The 18,248-nt window shown below is 39.6% G+C and overlaps 5 protein-coding genes across 5 annotated transcripts in view; 2 read left to right on the forward strand and 3 right to left on the reverse strand.

Annotated features, from left to right (window-relative positions):
- Cbr-srh-89 overlaps nucleotides 1-5,417 on the forward strand; it is a gene marked incomplete at both ends in the record, with an annotated part of 12,346 nt that extends 6,929 nt beyond the window's left edge. The window contains one exon of the mRNA XM_002635590.1: nucleotides 5,159-5,417. Within this exon, the coding sequence (XP_002635636.1) occupies nucleotides 5,159-5,417 (259 nt within the window). The remainder of the gene's footprint in view (nucleotides 1-5,158) is intronic.
- Nucleotides 3,071-3,635, reverse strand: CBG21832 (the record flags this gene model as incomplete). The annotated part of the gene is made up of 2 exons (XM_002635592.1): nucleotides 3,071-3,298; nucleotides 3,342-3,635. The coding sequence occupies 2 exons, from the start codon at nucleotides 3,633-3,635 to the stop codon at nucleotides 3,071-3,073; spliced, it is 522 nt and encodes a 173-aa protein (XP_002635638.1).
- Nucleotides 5,418-6,805: 1,388 nt separating the features above from the next.
- Nucleotides 6,806-9,019, reverse strand: Cbr-try-8 (the record flags this gene model as incomplete). The annotated part of the gene is made up of 3 exons (XM_045236722.1): nucleotides 6,806-7,512; nucleotides 7,702-8,160; nucleotides 8,902-9,019. 3 exons carry the CDS (start codon nucleotides 9,017-9,019, stop codon nucleotides 6,806-6,808), a joined length of 1,284 nt encoding a protein of 427 aa, XP_045097402.1.
- Nucleotides 9,020-9,220: 201 nt separating this feature from the next.
- Nucleotides 9,221-11,171, reverse strand: CBG21834 (the record flags this gene model as incomplete). Its single annotated transcript, XM_002635594.1, has 2 exons — nucleotides 9,221-9,709; nucleotides 10,470-11,171. The coding sequence occupies 2 exons, from the start codon at nucleotides 11,169-11,171 to the stop codon at nucleotides 9,221-9,223; spliced, it is 1,191 nt and encodes a 396-aa protein (XP_002635640.1).
- Nucleotides 11,172-16,766: 5,595 nt separating this feature from the next.
- CBG21836 overlaps nucleotides 16,767-18,248 on the forward strand; it is a gene marked incomplete at both ends in the record, with an annotated part of 3,314 nt that continues 1,832 nt past the window's right edge. The window contains one exon of the mRNA XM_045236723.1: nucleotides 16,767-16,825. Within this exon, the coding sequence (XP_045097403.1) occupies nucleotides 16,767-16,825 (59 nt within the window). The remainder of the gene's footprint in view (nucleotides 16,826-18,248) is intronic.

Consider the following 18,248-nt stretch of genomic DNA (forward strand, 5'->3'; position numbering starts at 1 on the left):
TTTCATAAGTTCCTTAAAAAAGTAATTACAAAAATTGGCAACTCAAGACCACATTTTTTATGCAAACTATTTCTCTTTAGCAATAGAGGGTATTCCAATGGTTGAAAATATTTGTTCCGATTGTGAGTTTTGAAAATAGTGCGCTCAACTTGTTAGGCAACTCACGACTCACGTTCTCTAGAGATTTGAGACAAATTGGATAATTTTTCTGATGAGTTGTGACTCATGATATCTATTTCACAGGTGATTCGCGAACAATCCGTTACGGATTCTCCGCCATTCGCGCGCGGATGAAATAGGAATCGTATACGGACCGTACGCGAATCCGTAACGGATCCGTTTCCGACTCATTCTTTGAAAACCCCCGCCGCTCCTTTTTTCAGTTTCTCTTAATTTTTGCTGAGTTTTCATGATAGTTGTAGACTTAGTATTCGGAACTTTATTAAGAAAACATATAAGAAACAACAATCAAACGTACAACAAAGTTCGAGAAACTATGAAAATCCTTTTTTTTTTTGTTGAATGACCAACCGGAACCAAAGCAATCTGAAAAAAAAATTGGGAAATTTTCCGAAAGTGCAGCATACTGTTTACCTATTAGTTATATTTTTTGTTTTCCGGGTTTTGAAAATTGTCCCATTTCCAACGTTTTGGTCGGTAGATGTTTAGTAGATGTCCATCGCTGAAAATTTGAAAAGTCACTATTTCGAAAACTAATATGGTTTGCACTTACCTTAAGCTAGCAACTTGCTTTCTGCAAAAGTGAGCATCAAAACAATATTTTTGTTCCTTTTGCTCACGGAGAGGTTAAGTGATACCTATAACAAACCCTATGTTTCGAAGAATTACCTTTGTGTTACAAACCTTTTTTCATCGTAGAATCGCCTTTCGAAAATTTTGATAGACAGAAATCGGCACAATTGCCGAGAAAAGTTGGAAAAAACGGCAAAAATAGATTAAAAATACAAAAAAAAGATGCAAAAATATGATGGAAGAGTTAAGAGAAAGCTAGTCCCTCACAACTCGGCCATCCGGAACGGATCCGTTCGCGAATGGCATGGAGCTATCTCTCGACCTCCAGCTGCATCCGTATCCGGTCCGTTCGCGAACTCCGTATCCTGTCCGATTGCGAATGTTGAAAAAACGGATCCGTTCGCGAACTCAGATTCGCGAAACTGCCCGTAACGGACCCGTAGAAAACCTAGTGGACACCGAAACGGATCCGTTCGCATTTTACCTGTGTTTTCTCCTATGCTCACAAATTTGATGCCCATTTTTAGATCCGATGCAAGTATTTTTGATGATTATTGGGACACATTTCCTCTAAAATTCACTCTGAGGGATGATGGTGCTCAAAATTTGATTTTTCGAACTTCGAAATCATTTTTTTGACTAAAAAAAATTGTGAAAATCTCTAAATTCCAAAAAATTTCAGTTGCCGAAATTGCCGAAATTTTTTTGCCGAAATCGGCAACGGCAATTCGGCAACTTTTTCTTCGTTACCGATTTCGGCAACGGCAAATTGGCAACAAAAATTTGGCAATTTTGGCAATTTCGGCAATCGGCACAGGCCTGGTTCCGGAAAAAGTAAAAACGATATGAAAAATCTGTAATTGCCATTCGATTTAGAATACAAAATAACCCCCAGGTACAAATTGTCATGTCTCTAGCACTTTCTGTACTCGAGTCATACCCAAATGTCACTTTTGCGACCGTTCAAAAGGATAGGACCACCCCGAAAAATGAAAAATCACAAGTTTTTTTGGGGAACAAAATTGACATTTTTTCGTTGGAAATTGTTAGAATAGTCTCAAAATAGCCTATTTCAAAAGTTTAGACAAAAATTGATTTCTCTCGTCAAGTTTTAGAAAAAATTATTTTCGGACATTTTCGTCATTTTTTGGGTTTTTGGTATAAGTCGCGGAGAACTTTGCTTCTGGGTAAACTTTCGAGCTGAAACTTATAGAAAATACTGCCGCAGTAGTTTGTATTGTCTACTGACGGTTGTTATGCAACTTTGAGCCGTTTTTTCTAATTTAAGGTGGATGGAAATTTCCAAAATTGACCTTGAAATTCAGTAATTCTGATTTTTGTCGAAAATCTAGATTTTACTTTCTAAATTCATTTTTCTTTACAAAATAACAAGTTCGATAGCAGTTTTAATAATTTACAACACCTTTCAAACATTTTAGACAGATTTGGAAAATTTCCAATTGAGCATATTTTTTCATTTTAAAACTCGTTCAATTTTGTGCTACCAAAGCTCAAAAGTGCCTTGAACAGTTGCAACATGATCATTATTATTCAAAACATATTTTCAACCAATTACAGCTCAAGAGTTTACCCAGAAGCAAAGTGATCCGCGATTTATAGCAAAGACCCGAAAAATGACGAAAATGTCCGAAAATAATTTTTTCTAAAACTTGACGAGAGAAATCAATTTTTGTCTAAACTTTCAAAATAAACTATTTTGAGACTATTCTAACAATTTCCAACGAAAAAATGTCAATTTTGTTCCCCAAAAAACTAGTGATTTTTCATTTTTCGGGGTGGTCCTACCTAGAAAGTGCTAGAGACATGACAATTTGTACCTGGGGGTTATTTTGTATTCTAAATCGAATGGCGATTACAGATTTTTCACATCGTTTTTACTTTTTCCGGAACCCTCGAAATCGGGGGGGGGGGGGGGGGGGTCCTATCCTTTTTGAACGCACTGTATATCTTATTGACCAGTACTGTATGTATTACGGTCTATACATTATTCGATGGCATGATTCTTTTGGCCCTGCGTTCTAATAGTAAGATCTTCCTGGGCATACGGTGAATGGAAGTTCGCTTTTGGTATACTGTACCACTTCAGTGGCCGTCATATAAGATACACTACATTAAGCACACCAATGAACATTCCGATACTGTTTAGAATAACATTGAAGATTGTATAAATTTACAGCATATTTATTTTGTATTTTTAAGAACCAGAAGATGGATAGAGAATGGCAATAAATGGACAGTATCAAAGTTATGAGAAATTGTTCGACATGAATGGGAAGAAACAAATGCAGAATTGGCATTAGACAGAAATTTGGAGTTGTCTCGCTTTGATCGCGTCCTTAACTTCTTTCATATTCTCTCCTTGGATCACACATCGTACACATATCTCCTCGAGATCCTTCATGGTGGCGAGACGTTCCTGGTACTTTCTGATTGTAGATTCAGTGGCTTCGGTGGATCGATTGGCAATGAGAGTGTGAACCAGATGGATGAGTTTCATGATGGTTGGGAGGTGCATCTCGGAGTTCTGAAATAAATATATGAGATTTGTAAAGCGGTATCAGACCTACCGGATGCTTGACCAGAACTGTCAAGCAGGCCAGTTTTCGTTGAAGAGATTTGACACAGGAACCGGTCATCAGAAGCTCAGGAGGAGGGCGAACTGCACGGGTTGTTGAGATGTGTCGGATGAACATTGCTGGAGCAATAGGAGATAAGATTCGTGGTCTAGAGACGTTTGGAGGAGATCTTCTTTTTGGTGCTGGTCCAACTGGAACTGCGAACGCTGATCTTTTTCTTGGAGCACGACCCATTGGAGCTGCAAAGCCTGGAGTCGGTGGGAGTGAAGGCACGGCGAACATCATTCTGCTGAAAACAGACAATATGAAAGGACTGTACAAGAACGGAGGTAAGTGGGAAGACTGACAAATGGAGAATGAAAGATGTGGTCTGGCGAATGATGGTCCTCTTCCAAGGTGGGCGGAGCTAGGATATGATGACAATGTGAAGACAGCATCGTATGGCTATTCAAGATACGGAACATAAAAACTGTGTTAAACGACCACTTGTTATTGATCGAATTGACAGTTTGATTGGCGGATCCTTTGAAGGTGGCAGGTGTAGTGAATATAGCCAGAACATGGGAAAAATGAGGAACTATCGATTTCACTTGTCCCCAAGGAAAAATATTGACAGGTTCTCGAAATCGCACTTGACTGTTCTTAAACTTGAACCATTGGAAAACTTCTTGAACAGTTGAAAACTGATTTACGGCATGACTGAAGAAAGATATTAGGTGCAACTTCGCATGCGGTTTAACTTCGACCTCAATTATCTCGCTCCCTTCAAAAGATATCAGAAAATTGTCAACTGATAAATTATTTATCATAACCTCACCAGTATTTTAACAGTTGAGCAATTTTTGATATCTCTCATAGAAACCGAGATAATTGAGCTCAACGTGCACATATGTCATATTCGAATTTTGGGAAATTTTGAGCTTACTGTATTTCAAGAAAAAAAATATTAAAAATTAAGTCATGACCTAGAATAAAATTTGTAAAAAATTAGGAGCACCCAACCCTATAAAATTGAATTACTCATCGGTTTCTGACAGAAAAAAAAGAACATATTCACAGAAGCTCATTAGAGCACTCACTCATCCAAAGCACGTCACCTCATTCTGACCATGTATCCAAACCTCGAAATTCTCACGTTTTCATATTTGTTTGTTTGAATCTCTTCTCAAATGGCAAAAAATGTCGCTGAATACTACACCACCAACTACACCAAATGCACCATCGAGGACAGCTTTCTAGCTTCATGGCAAGGATTGGCTTACTGTAGCCATTTAACTCAACTAGTCACTTTCCCCATACAAATGCTTACTTTCTACCTGATAATCTATAAAACTCCTAGAGCAATGGGTAGTGTTAAAACGCCACTACTGGTTGCTCATTTTTGGTGTACAATGCTGGATTTTGCGTTGGGTGCGCTGGGTACCCCATATGTATTTTTTCCGACCAGTGCGATGTTTGGGGTCGGGATTTTGAATGTGTTTAATGTGCCAATTTGGTTTGTTGTGGCGTTGGGAATTGTTATCATTCATTGCAAGTTTTTATACAAAGTTAAGGGTTCGATAAATCTGAAAAAATTTTCAGCCATGACTTGCTCACTAATCTATCTGTTTGAGAGTCGGAGCAGTTCCATTAAAGATAACAAATTTAGGTTCACCAAGAAGAAATACAGAAGAATTTATTATCTGCTCAACTATTTTATTCAACTCCTCACACTGCTAATACTACTGAAACTTCCTGACAATCAAAAAACAGCAAAACTGCAAATTCTGAAATCCATGCCATGTTTACTACCTATACTTTGCTCCGAGTTTTGCACTTTCTTCGAAAACTCGAAAACTTCAGAAGCAATTTTTCATTGGGATCCTTGTCCAGACTGGTGTCCCACTTTGTATTTTTATTTTCACTTATACTGCATTAATGGTTTCCTATGTTATGGGTGATTTGACACAAGCTCAAATGAACGTTAGTATTGTCATTTTTGGAGTACATGGATTCGCGGAGAGTGTTGTGATTATTTTGGTCCATGAGTGTTATCGAAAGGAAGTTGGGAGATTTTTGATGAGGCAGAATAGAGATGGTAAGTTGTGAGCAGTGTGCCTTATCGTCAAAAATTTTCCGATTTTGTCGACAAATTTACCTGACAAATTATCGATAAATTTTTGTCGATAAAAACGATACAATTTTGTCGATAAATTGTCGACAAATTATCGGTAAATTTGTCGAAAGTAATTTATCGACAAATTTATCGACAAAATTTTTTCGACAAATTGTCAAAAAATTTGTCGTTTTTTTGTCGATAAATTTGTCGAAGGGGGCATTTGTCGACAAATTATCGGCAAAAAATTGCTATTAACCGCCGGAATTACTTGTAAGAAATCGTATCTCATCTGTTTTTCTAGCCCTTCTGACCTGGTGGCCTAATTTTCCCAACATGAATTTTCTAGGCCACCAAACTTTTTGACCTGAAAATGATCTGTTGTGAACATGGTGTGTCTTTAAGTCATTTTAACACGGTGGCCTAACTTTTGCAATATGAGTTTTCTAGGCCACCAACCTTTTTGACCTAGAAATGGTCAGAAATTCACCTGGTACGTATTCTGAGCCATTTTGGGGTGGTTGCCTAACTCTTGCAAATTGAGTTTTCTAGGCCACCAACTTTTTGGCTTAAAAATGATCAGATATTCATCTGGTATGTTTTCTAGGCCATTTTTACATGGTGGCCTAGAAAACTCAACGCGCGAAAGTTAGGCTACCATGTTAAAATGACCTAAAAAGCAGACCAGGTGAACATCAGATCATTTCTAGGCTAAAAAGATTCGTCGCCTAGAAAATGCATGTTGGGAAAATTAGGCCACCAAGCCAGATGGCCTATAAAGTTTACCTGGGTAAATCCGGCCATCATTCTAGACGTCCTAGGTAAAAATGGTAACGATACGATTTTTTTCAAGTAATTCCGGCGGTTAATAGCAATTTTTGTCGACAATTTGTCGATAAATTTGTCGATAAATTGTCGACAAAGAGTATTTTTATCGACAAATTTATCGATAAATTGTCGATAAATTTTGTTTTTATCTACAATTTGTCGGTAATTTTCCGATAAATTTACCGGTAAATTTGTCGATAAATTTGTCGAAAAGGGCGCTTGTCGACAAACCATTTGTTGATAAGGCACACTGGTTGTGAGTAGCAGATTCCATTAACTTCAAAGTTCCAGACAGCCACGTGGATTCAGGTAACAAAAATCGAATATCAATAGTTCCGACTCAAGCCTGGCAATCCAGTTTTCAATAATTATTAGGAAGAAAGGCAAATTTTCGAAATCTGAAGTCTGAAGTCTAAGGACTAAACTCATTTCAGTACAAATGTCCCGACATATCCTATGAACCAAACCTAACCTTCATAACTGTTTTTTAACCTTTTTCCATGCTCGATAAATTTATTCAGTTAAAAAAAATTCAAATCTTCTGTGCACGCTTTTTGGGTCCACGACGAATCACCTGGATGTCCTCCTCGTTGCCAGTCTCACGGAACTTTCCAAGCTTGATATGGATGTGAATATCATCGTCATCATCCACGACGCAGTTCACTTTAGGATCGTTGGTGGTATCTCTGGGGTCGTTGGTAGCATTTGGTCCTGGAACAGATGTGCCGGTGTATGGAATCCCGTCTCCTTCAGCGTGATCTCCTCCGATGTCTCCGGGGGAGTGTGGTACCTCAGTGGGTGCTCCGGTGATGGATCCCGCAAGAGTGAATGGTGGCAAAGTGGTAGTAGTGACTACCGCAGTTGGGTGTGTAGTTCTTGTCGTTGTGATCTTCTCCGAAAGGTATTTTGGACAGACACCAGTTCGATCGCAAATCTGTCCGGCAATGCTTGTCAAGTTGGCAAAAGTGTAGACTGTATTCTTGTCAGCCTTGGCACACTCATACGGTCCATCAATATATATTCCAATTGCTTTCATCTTGTCACCCATTTTCTTCACAGCGGCTCCTCCAAAGTCTCCGTTGCACAGAGGTTCTTTTGATTTGACACAGAAGGTTTCATGGGATGGATTTGGACAAGGGACCCCGTGGAGTTCAGTGTAGCGAAGACGAGCATCCAAGACTTCTCCACGATTGTCACCGAAGCCGTAGAACCCGAATTCGTTCTTAGTGACCTCATCGGCTGAAAACAATGGGTTTGTTACCTAGTTGTTCTAACGGAATAGCTCAATTATCTCGGTTCCTATGAGAGCTATCTGAAATCTGTCAACTGATAAAATGATGGGGATATTATGATAAATAATTTATCAGTTGACCACTTTTCGATATTTTTTGAAGGAACCGAGATAATTGAGCTCTTCTCTGAACCTACATCCAACACAAACTGGCCTGGCCTTCTCCTGCGCAGTAATTGGATGCTTCAAGGTTATGATTGCAACTCGATTCATCGTATGCGGCTTCACACATCCATTGATAATCTTCACTTTTCCCACTTCCAACTGCTTCCTCCCAGAAAGCCGATCAGCGTGCAAAATGTCCGCAAACACCGCGACCTGTCTTTTCTGATTTATGGGGAGCACCATGTGTGGATCGTTCCTACTGCAAGTCCACTCATCAGGAGCTGAAAGATCCGAACGATATCTGATTTCATTGGACACGTTGGTCAAGAAGATCCAGTCGTAGGTGAGAATGTGGCGATCCGAAATGAGCGTTGCTGTACTGTAGACGGTTTTGTTTTCGTGGTCCGGGATGTAGACACCGACGGACCATGGGGATTCGTTGTAGTGAGCGGGCGTTCCGTCGAGCACTTTTCGAGCGTAGTGGCTGTGGGCTGGAAGGTCAAGGAATAGAGTGGTCTTATTTTGTTAAAATATTTTTCTAGGCCACCGTAGTTGGCCTAACTTTCGCCACTTAAGTTTTCTGGGCCACCAAGTTAAAATGGCTTAGAAACCCAGCAATTAAGTATCAGTCCACTCATAGGTCATTAGTGGCCTAGAAAACTCAAAATGCTAAAGTTAGGCCACTATGGCAAATCGCGAGAAGACACACCAGTTGAATTCTAGACCATTTCTAGGTCATTTGTCATGCTGGTTTAGAAAAACTCAACTGGCAAAAGTTAGGCCACCACGAAAAATTGCGAGAAAACACACTAGTGGAATTCTAGACAATTGTCATTTGTCATGCTGGCCTAGAAAAACTCAACTTGCAAAAGCTGGTTCACCATGCTAAATGGCTTTCGAAACACACCAAATGTATATTAGACCATTTCTAGGCCATTTTCTATGTTGGCCTTGCAAACGCAAATCGCAAAAGCTAGTCCACTATGATGATTGCCCTAGAAAACACAGCAGGTGAATGTTAGGTCACTTTTAGGTCATTCACCATAGTAGCATAGAAAACTCAGTATGCGAAAGTTAGGCCACCTCCGAACTAACGCAATGCTATATTTTGTTTATTCGAACGAATTTTCGAAATTTTTTTTTCAAGAGAACCAGTGGTTTTTGGGTCGCTGAGCTTTAGAGCAGATTGATGAGTCAAGGGGAACCTACTCCCAGCCATAAGGTTCACCTACCAGGCATATTCGTTCCGCACGTCTTCTGAAGATCCTGGTTCCAAGCATCATTGTTAGCTTGAATACTGGAAATTGAGAGAATCGCCACAAGAGCTGTAGAATACAGAAAAGAGACCATATTTGTCTCGAATGGTGGCGAGAGAAGGGGGTATAGCGTTTTTATAGGGAACGATAATTCGATTAAACGGAAACGAAATGGGAACCAAAGCCTCTCAGAGTTTTATGATTTTTGATTCTCTAGATTTTTATCTGATTGCGAGAAATAGAGGAAGGAAATAAAATGCAAATTTGTTAATTAACCCAAAAATTTGAAAATGATTTAATCAAAATGAATAGTCGCATCCTTGTCCAGATGGATATGAATATGGATCTCCTTTGGTTGCTCTTGCGCCTCAGCCGAACAATTGAGAAGCATCTTTTCGAATGTCTCGGCGACAATAGTCTCGACGGTGTTTGCGGATTCTGGAGTCTCCGTGTACACTTCCTCGGGGTACGGTTGCTCAGTGAAAGCAAATTCCGTAGCGTCATCGGTATATTCAAAGTACTCCGTGGTGGTGGTTGGGTCCTCGGTAGTCACTTCAGTCTCTATTGCAGGCACATAGACTCCCGGAGTCACTGAATCTTCTTCAAAATCAACACAGACTCCAGTGTGACGGCAAATCGATTTGGTGTACTTGGCAAGATCGATGAATTCGGGTTCTGGATGATGTGCTGGATCCCTACCACACTCGACGTTCCCCTCAGCGTAGACTCCAAAGATGGTGTTTCGACCGTCCACGTTGGCGATGGCACCGCCACCGAAGTCTCCCTGAAAACTTAACTTTATTTAAAGGTTTAATTACCGTTTAAGCCTGCTTTTTTGAGCTCGATTAACTCGGTTGCCATAAAAGATATAAAAAACTGTCAACTGATGAAATGTTGGTGATATATTGATAAGCATTTTATTAGTTGACCACTTTTTGATATCTTTTGAAAGGACCGAGATAAGTAAGCTCAAAGTGCATGTAAGGTGTTTATTAGAGAATTTACGGTATTTTGAGTTAAAATGAACAATTTTAAGACTCTGAAAATGTAATTTGAAATGGTTTGATAAAATTCGAAATGCTTGAAAATGTTTTTAAAAAAATGGAGGTCTCTTTTAGTAGTTAGAAGTTTCCTGTACCGTTTGTTTGAAGATTCCATAACTGAAAGAAGCCCTTCCTATATGTGTACTTTGAGCTTAATTATCTCGGTTTCTATAAGAGATGTCAAACATCTGTAAACTGATAAAATGTTGGTGATAATTTGATAAGCATTTTGTTAGTTGACCACATTTTGATATATTTTGAAAGAATCGAGATAAGGGAGCTCAAAGTTAAAAATATATTGGTTCAAAATCATTTAACCGTAAATGCTCTGATAGAAGGCCACCGTCTATGGGAACTTTGAGCTCGATTATCTCGGTTCCCATGAAAAATATCAAAAATTAGTCAACTGATAAAATGTTAATGATATTCTTATAAAAATTTTATCAGTTGACCCCTTTTCGATATCTTCTGAAAGAACCAAGATACGGGAGCTGGACCTACCGCACACAATCCTCTGCTCTCGTTGACTGGCTTTCCACAGAACACATACTGATGCCACGATGCGTGTTCCTTCTCGCATTCTTCCTTTCTGAGGTACTCAGCCGATGTCAGCTTGTCTCCTTTTGGACCTAATCCGTAGACAGTGTAGAACACATCTTCTCTGGTGTAGGCGTCGATTATATCTTCCTGTTTCTGAGGAAGGCATATTGATCCACGGCTATGGTAGGTGAAGTCACGGGAGAGCTCGATGATCATTGGCTTGTAGGTGTCGATTTCTACGCATCCTCCGAGAACAAAAACACGGGACACGATATTTATTCCACCTTGTACCCCCACTAAGTTCACAGTGATCATGTTGTTGACTTCTTCTGGAAGGATCCAATCCTCTCCAATGCAATACCCCGTTCCTTTAATCTCGGTGTCGTTGAACAGATAACGGCGTACTGTTTTCTTATCAAATTCAAAGATGTTGAACAAAATGACGTGGCGTGGCGAGATTACTGTAGAAGTGAGGATTCCTGATTTGACATGGACCGACGCTGCGAATGGGTAGTCCAATGGGCCATCTCCGTTGATCACTTTGTGACGGTAGCGATAGTTTTGGCCGCAGTTTCTTTGGAGAGCCTCGTTCTCCAGCTCGGTGAGCTTCTCGGCGACGGATACGGTAGACGCGAGGAGTAGAAGAATCACAAGACGAGTCATCGTGTTGGTGATGTGAAGAATCGTTGGGCCGGAGGGGGTTTATATACAGAAGTTGGGAGGTAATGTATTCAGGAGGAAGGGGAAAATTGTGGGAGTCTTGAGAAATATCGGGGTGGTTGGAGATGGGTTTGCAGAAGAACTGTGTGGGAAAATGCTTCCGGATGGTTTTTGAAATTTTAAATGTACAAAAAGTTTGAACTACAAAAACTACCGTAACCTGAAATTATTTTCTTTTTTTAGATTCTTAGATTCTTAGATTCTTTTGAGTTCCCGAATTTCCGAATTTTTCCATCTTTGAATTATAGATTTTCTTGTTTTATTGAAAGATTCCGGAAAAAAATTTCAGACGAAATCTGACAAACATACGGTGTTGCAAGAAAGGAGCCAGAGCGCCACTGACACGCCATGCGTGCTTGGCGCTCACCGATCTTTTCGTGTTATACTGGGGAAAAGGAGTTTTAGATAAGAAACGATGGTAACCGAAGGTACCATAACGAAAACTACCGTAACCTAAAAAATTGTCTATTTTCCGAATTTTTTTTTGCGATTTCTGTCGATTTTTCAGTATTTTTTTCTTTATAAAACTGTTTCATATTCCGATTTTTCGTCGAACAAATTGAGAGAGTCGTAGAAGAACCTGGAAAAAAATCTGGGAAATTCGAATATTTCTAGGTTACGGTAGGTTTCGTTTTCGTTAAGAAAAAAGTGAAATCTAAAAAAAGAACACCTGCAGAATTTGATATCTTCAGGTGTGTATGTGTGTTTTCTGGGTCATTTGAGTCGTTCTAAGCAAAATGTGTCCCCATTTTTTGCAGGTGTCATATTGTGGAAAATTAGCCGAAACTTTTGAAATTATTTGGAAAAGTAACCCATTTTGTGTACTTTTTCCGCTATTTTTCCAATTCAAGCACCTCTGAATAGCCGTTTAATTTGAAGCCTTCGCGTCGTAGCTCAACGCTAATTTACCGTAGTATTACAGTACGTTCGCTGTCGAGCGCATTTATGACCATAAATTCTGAAAAATATACACTTTTAGTGTTCATGAAAAAGTCCTGCTTTCCTTTTTTTTTGCCATCGAAACCAATTCCGAGTTAATCTCGCACGAATAACGACTTTTTATGGGACGCAGAGCTATTAAATACTTCTTTTTTATATGCTCTTTTCTGCCAAGCGTTTTTTCTCGATTTGCGCTCTTTTTCACCGCCCAGAAAATATTTTGAGAACACTTTCGGGCTCTATTCAAAACAAACTATTCTCATGCAAATTTTACCATTTTTCTACAGAAAAAAAATACAAAAGCGGGGGTGTACAAAAGCAAAAATTGTCATAAAAGAAGCAAAGGAATCTATGAAATCTTGTCGATTTTTTAAATTTCATTCTCTTTTCTTTTTTTTCATATTTTTCGATTCCTTCAATATTGACGCTGCCCCGCTTCTCAACACATCTGTTGTTAGTCGTCTTCTTCTCTGTCTTTCTGCACATGTTTCAATCGGAAGAGCTCCCCCGGTCCGTAACACGGGAGAAGGGAAGAACTCGGAGTCGGCGCCGACGAGCATCTGTCAAAACGAGTTTTTGATGATTTGATGATGATTCGGGGCCTCTTATTTTATCGCCGGTTTTCATTTTATGTCCCTCAATTTATAAAGGTTTCATTTTTATGGCGGTCTCTTAGGCAAACTTTTGACATTTTTTCGTTAGATTTTTCGCTTTTTTTTTCGAAAACTCTTGTGAAAAATTACAAAAATTTAGATTCGCTGCGAAACCGAATCAAGTTTTTTGTTGTGAACCTTTAAAGATTACGGTGCAATTTTTGAAAATTATATTTCGCTCCAAGCCCATTTTCGACAGTTTTCCTTGATTTTTCTGAGTCATTGTTAGAGAAAATTACTTAAATACCTGTAAAAATTTTTATTTACCCTAAAAACTGATCAATTGTAATCAAAAACTATAAAATTCGTAAAAAAAACTGTAAAATAAGATTTTCGTGGTGAAACCCGTTAGACAATATTGTTGGATGCGCCTTTAAGGAGTACGGTAGTTTTTGAAATGTTGCTGTTTTATTTGAAATTTCTCTGTTTTCGCCAGTTTTCATTGTATTTTCTAGGTTATTTATGGAGAAAATTGCTTAAATATATGTGAAAATGTCTTTTTTTTTCTACAAAAATTAGTTTATAGCAGTCGAGAGCAAAAAAATTCTTTTGAAAATGTATAAAATAGTATTTTCGTGGTGAGAACCACTATAAAATTCAGGGATGCGCCCTTTAAGGTGTACGGTGGTTTCTAAATTTTGCTTTTTTCGCAACTTCGGCCATCTTTCCAAGAAAACCATAAATATTTTTGCCCTTTTTTTCCGAAATTTTGCGCATCTCGGTACTCAAATTTCCGTTTTTCCTTCTGCAACGCGGCGCTCTCTCCCTCGCTACCTCGCTCACTTATCACCCCTTTCCATCGGCATCTGTTACCAGTTGACTCCTCTAATTATGTAGGTCGCGCTAATTATGTACTCATAATTCCGATAAGTTGCAAGATCGAAGGCACTTCGCACCTCTCTTGTTTCGGTGGTAAAACATGCGAATTCGTGCCAACAGATGTTCAATTTCTGTGCGTCGCCACGTGGTTTTCTGGGTCTCGCTAGGAAAACAACTCGCTTAGATTTGGCATATATTCGGGTTTCTATTTCTGGGGGTACCGGCGGTACCGTGCCGTTCATGGTGACTGGCAGTGATGGGATCCGTGGTAATTTCTACTCTCTATTCAAGAGAAAAAAATCTGCATTATACAGTTTTGCATGATTTTTTTGGCGGGTTTTGGTACAACGACCACTGCAGTAACAAAAATCGAGATAAAATATCCGGAAAAATATTTCTAGGTTACTGTAGCTGGGACCTTCGGCCACGGTCACCGCCTAGATCAGCTTCCCTGACTCGTTTCCCCGTCCTTCCTAACAACCATAACACACACATCACACTATCTTCATATCCGCCTCCTTAGAAGACTCCCTCCTATCAGAATTTCAAGTTCTTCTTCTTCTTCTCCATCGCCAACGGCGCGCAGGTGGCAACCGTCCAGATGTCCATCCGGCCTGACACGTGTCATTTATAATTGTCAATTATTTGGGTGGATAGATAAATTTCGAATCTTCGAAATTTTGCATCTGTCCTTCCTGCCTATACAAAAAGAAGGAAAAAGTTTGTCCACCTGGGGGCCACCTGGTACCCAAAAAAAAAGCCCAAATGGAAAGTTTTCCGGATTACTCATTCCGGAAAAAGCGCCCATATATTTTGGGCGTTCCAACTCTCTCCATTCAGCAGTGGAACCAATTTGTCTCATTCACCCTAAATACTTCCGACGAGTCGTCTCCTTTGAACTTGCGCCGCGCGCGCTAAGTTAGGCCGACTGACAAATAAGGAGGGGATTTGAATATTTATTAGTTTGGGGGGAGGAAAGAATGCAGGTGTTTTCGTTGGGGGTGGCTGGGGTTCCGGTACGCTTTGAATTTTTGAAAAAATTCAATTTTTGAAAAAAGCGACCGGAAATTGCCGGAATTTTAGCTCTATACGTAAGATGATTTTTCCACGTGGCAATATCAAGATTGCTGAGTCCGTTCATGAACTCCAATTCCTACTGTAAACGCTCCAATAAAAGCCCACCCTATAAGTGCAATTCGAGCTCAATTATCTAGGTTCTTCTGAAACATATCACAAATTGGTCAACCGATAAAATATTGGTCATAATATAAGCTATGTTTTATCAGTTGACATATTCTTGATATTATCAGTTGACATATTCTTGATATCATAGGAACCGAAATAAATGAAATCAAAATTCACTTGTACGTTAGGCTTCGATTTGAGCATTTACAGTAGGAATTGGAGGTAATGAACAACCTTAGCAATCTTGTTTTTACCACGTGGAATCCTAGATCTACAGTAGCCAGATCCACCAGAAGCCTGTCGGTTCTATCGGAATATTTAATAACCCCATCTTAGATGAGCTCCTACAGACTGTAGGATCTACAGTAACTTGAGCCATCAGAATCCGGCCGCTCGCTTCCCTCGGAATGTTTAATAACCCCCTGTTGCAAGTGACAATGGGTGTCATAGTCACCACCGCATAATGAGGTTACGTAAGCCTCGGCTAGCCGGTGGTCACATCCGATTCATGTTGCAATGTGTGGCAGGTGGCGGCGTTCTTTAGAAGAACTTCTCCTCTTCTGAAAGACGAATACCAAACAACAGGCACCTAATTATACGGGCCGGGTTAATCAGGCTGTAAACTTCTTGGATGCCCACCTGAAGAGCCGACATCATCACGTCATCGAGCTAGTTAGCATATTTCGTCTAATAAAAACCGTGAACTTTAAGCTCAGGCGGTTTCTATGAGATACATAAAATTCTGTAAACTGATAAATGATTTATCAGTTGCAAGTTTTTCGATATCTTGCATATGAGCCGAGATATATGGGCAGAAAGTTAGGGGCCCTTCTATTTGAGTTTTCACGGTAATTCCTCCTAACTAAGGGGAAAGGTGTGATAAGAAGAAGAAGGTGATTGTTTACCGTCGATTAGTAACTCATCGAGACGATGAGAAGACCTAAAATTGTCGATTACACTGTGTCCTGTCCTCCGAGAAGGCGCACAATCGGCGCGGCTCTTTGTTAGTCAGAGCACGTCACACTTTGATGCTGCTCATCTCGGCGTACGGAGAGATGCTCAGGTTAATATACTACTATTTTTATATAGGGATAGGTTGATTAGGTTAACCTGTATTAGAAGGGCTCTCCGAGAGTTTCAACCATATTTCCTCTAATAGAAGCCCATCCAAACCGCCAACTTTAAGCTCAATTATCTCGGTTACTGTAAGAGATATGGAAAAATTTTCTGCTGATAAAATATAGCTCATATTATGACGAAGATGGTATCAGTGGACATATTTTTTATATCTTCTAAAGGAACTGAGATAATTGAGCTCAAAGTAGACAGGTTGGGTGGGCTTCTTTTAAAGGAGATACGGTAGTTGGAATTTTTAAATTTTCGAATTTGGCGCCAATTTTTTGATTATCCAAGTGAGAGGGAACAAAGCAGTTTAGGCTAACTAATGTCTATAATTTTGAATGAAGTAACAATGTAGTCAAAATTATAGGCTTATGCTAAAACTCCTTGTTTGTCTGAAATACAACAAATAACGCGAAATTTGAAAATTAAAGTCTCGCATTTGCTCTAGTAGAGACCCACTCAAACCACCAACTTTAGGCTCAATTATCTCGGTTACTGTAAGAGATATCAAAAATTTGTCAACTGATAAAACAAAGCTTATCTTATGACGCAGATTTTATCAGTTGACAAAATTTGGATATCTCACAAAGGAACCGAGATAATTGAGCTCAAATATGACAGCTTGGATGGGGCTATTATTGGAGCAAATACTTCGAAGTTCTAGCTGCATGGGTTACTGTAGAAATAGCTCATCTAATTGAGAATGATCTTCTACAGTAACCCGAACTATGCAATTCTAGTCTTAGGGACTTTCACTATTGCGTGACCTAGACACCAACTTTCACTGATATGCGAGATCTTGTAAGAATTTTCAAAAAAAATGTGCAACACAATTTTTTTCCCGTCTAGACAATTGACCCAAATACTTGCTCACAAAAAGTTGCTCCCAGAACTGTGTCCCAGCTGTTTCCTCTTGTTCTCTTGGTTCCTTTTCTCTGCGCGTCTCTTCACGGGTCCCTCTCTATCCGCAGAGAGTAGGGGGCGGAGCCTAATTTCTCTTGCAATGCACTCTCTCCATTTCGAGTGGATGGAGACAGTGCCGCAAGACATGGAATTAGAATGTGGTCGTGTGTTTCTTCGTTTTGATTGGAATACATCTAATTAGATATATTCCCACTTTTTAGTTTTGATATAGTCCCCCGTGTTTCGTTTCGTTTCTTGATTAGAGATTCGTTTTAGTGGGGATTCTGAGATTTCTACCGTAGTTAGATACGCATTTCCGTGGTTTTTTTTTTGCTTCTAAGGGCTTCCGTTTTTTGCCCTTTTTCGGTTTTTCCTAAACCTTAAAAATTCAGCAAAAGTTTTTTTTCTAGAATTTCCGGATTTTTTTCTTCAAAATGTTGTCCTCTTCCGATCATTTTCGAGCAATTTTGTCGTGTTTTTAGCCAATTTTTAACCCCATTTTGAAGGTTAAAAACCATAGTTGCAAACGGGCCGGCCCGGACAGATAGCGGGCCGGCAGATAACTCGGCTTCAGAACCAGATATTTTGACGGATTTGATATCAAATGATAGATCTCGACGAGGTCCATCTTAACTTTACCTTACGGAAGCTCCCAAGCTCCCAAGCTCATAATCTCCATACTTGTGAAATTTCGGCCCGGCCCGGGTTCGGCCCGGCCCGCCCGGCCCGGGCCGGGCCGGGTTGAGAGAAAATTTTCAGGGCCCGGCAGAAAAAAAAAAACAAAATTTTTGAATAATGAATTTTTGTTTTTGAATTTTGTTTTTGTTTTTGAAAATGAATTTATTGATTTTTAGAATGTATTGAAAAATAACTCGAAGAAAAAAACACTGAATACCTTTTTTCGAAACAATGATTCAACTTTTCGCTCAAGATTTTGAGGTTCGCGGTAAACTTCCGGGCCGACCGGGCCTCCGGGCCTGGTTCTCTTGGTTCCTTTTCTCTGCGCGTCTCTTCACGGGTCCCTCTCTATCCGCAGAGAGTAGGGGGCGGAGCCTAATTTCTCTTGCAATGCACTCTCTCCATTTCGAGTGGATGGAGACAGTGCCGCAAGACATGGAATTAGAATGTGGTCGTGTGTTTCTTCGTTTTGATTGGAATACATCTAATTAGATATATTCCCACTTTTTAGTTTTGATATAGTCCCCCGTGTTTCGTTTCGTTTCTTGATTAGAGATTCGTTTTAGTGGGGATTCTGAGATTTCTACCGTAGTTAGATACGCATTTCCGTGGTTTTTTTTTTGCTTCTAAGGGCTTCCGTTTTTTGCCCTTTTTCGGTTTTTCCTAAACCTTAAAAATTCAGCAAAAGTTTTTTTTCTAGAATTTCCGGATTTTTTTCTTC

Source organism: Caenorhabditis briggsae (genome assembly GCF_000004555.2).
Source record: "Caenorhabditis briggsae complete genome, chrV, whole genome shotgun sequence".
Lineage (NCBI taxonomy): Eukaryota > Metazoa > Nematoda > Chromadorea > Rhabditida > Rhabditidae > Caenorhabditis > Caenorhabditis briggsae.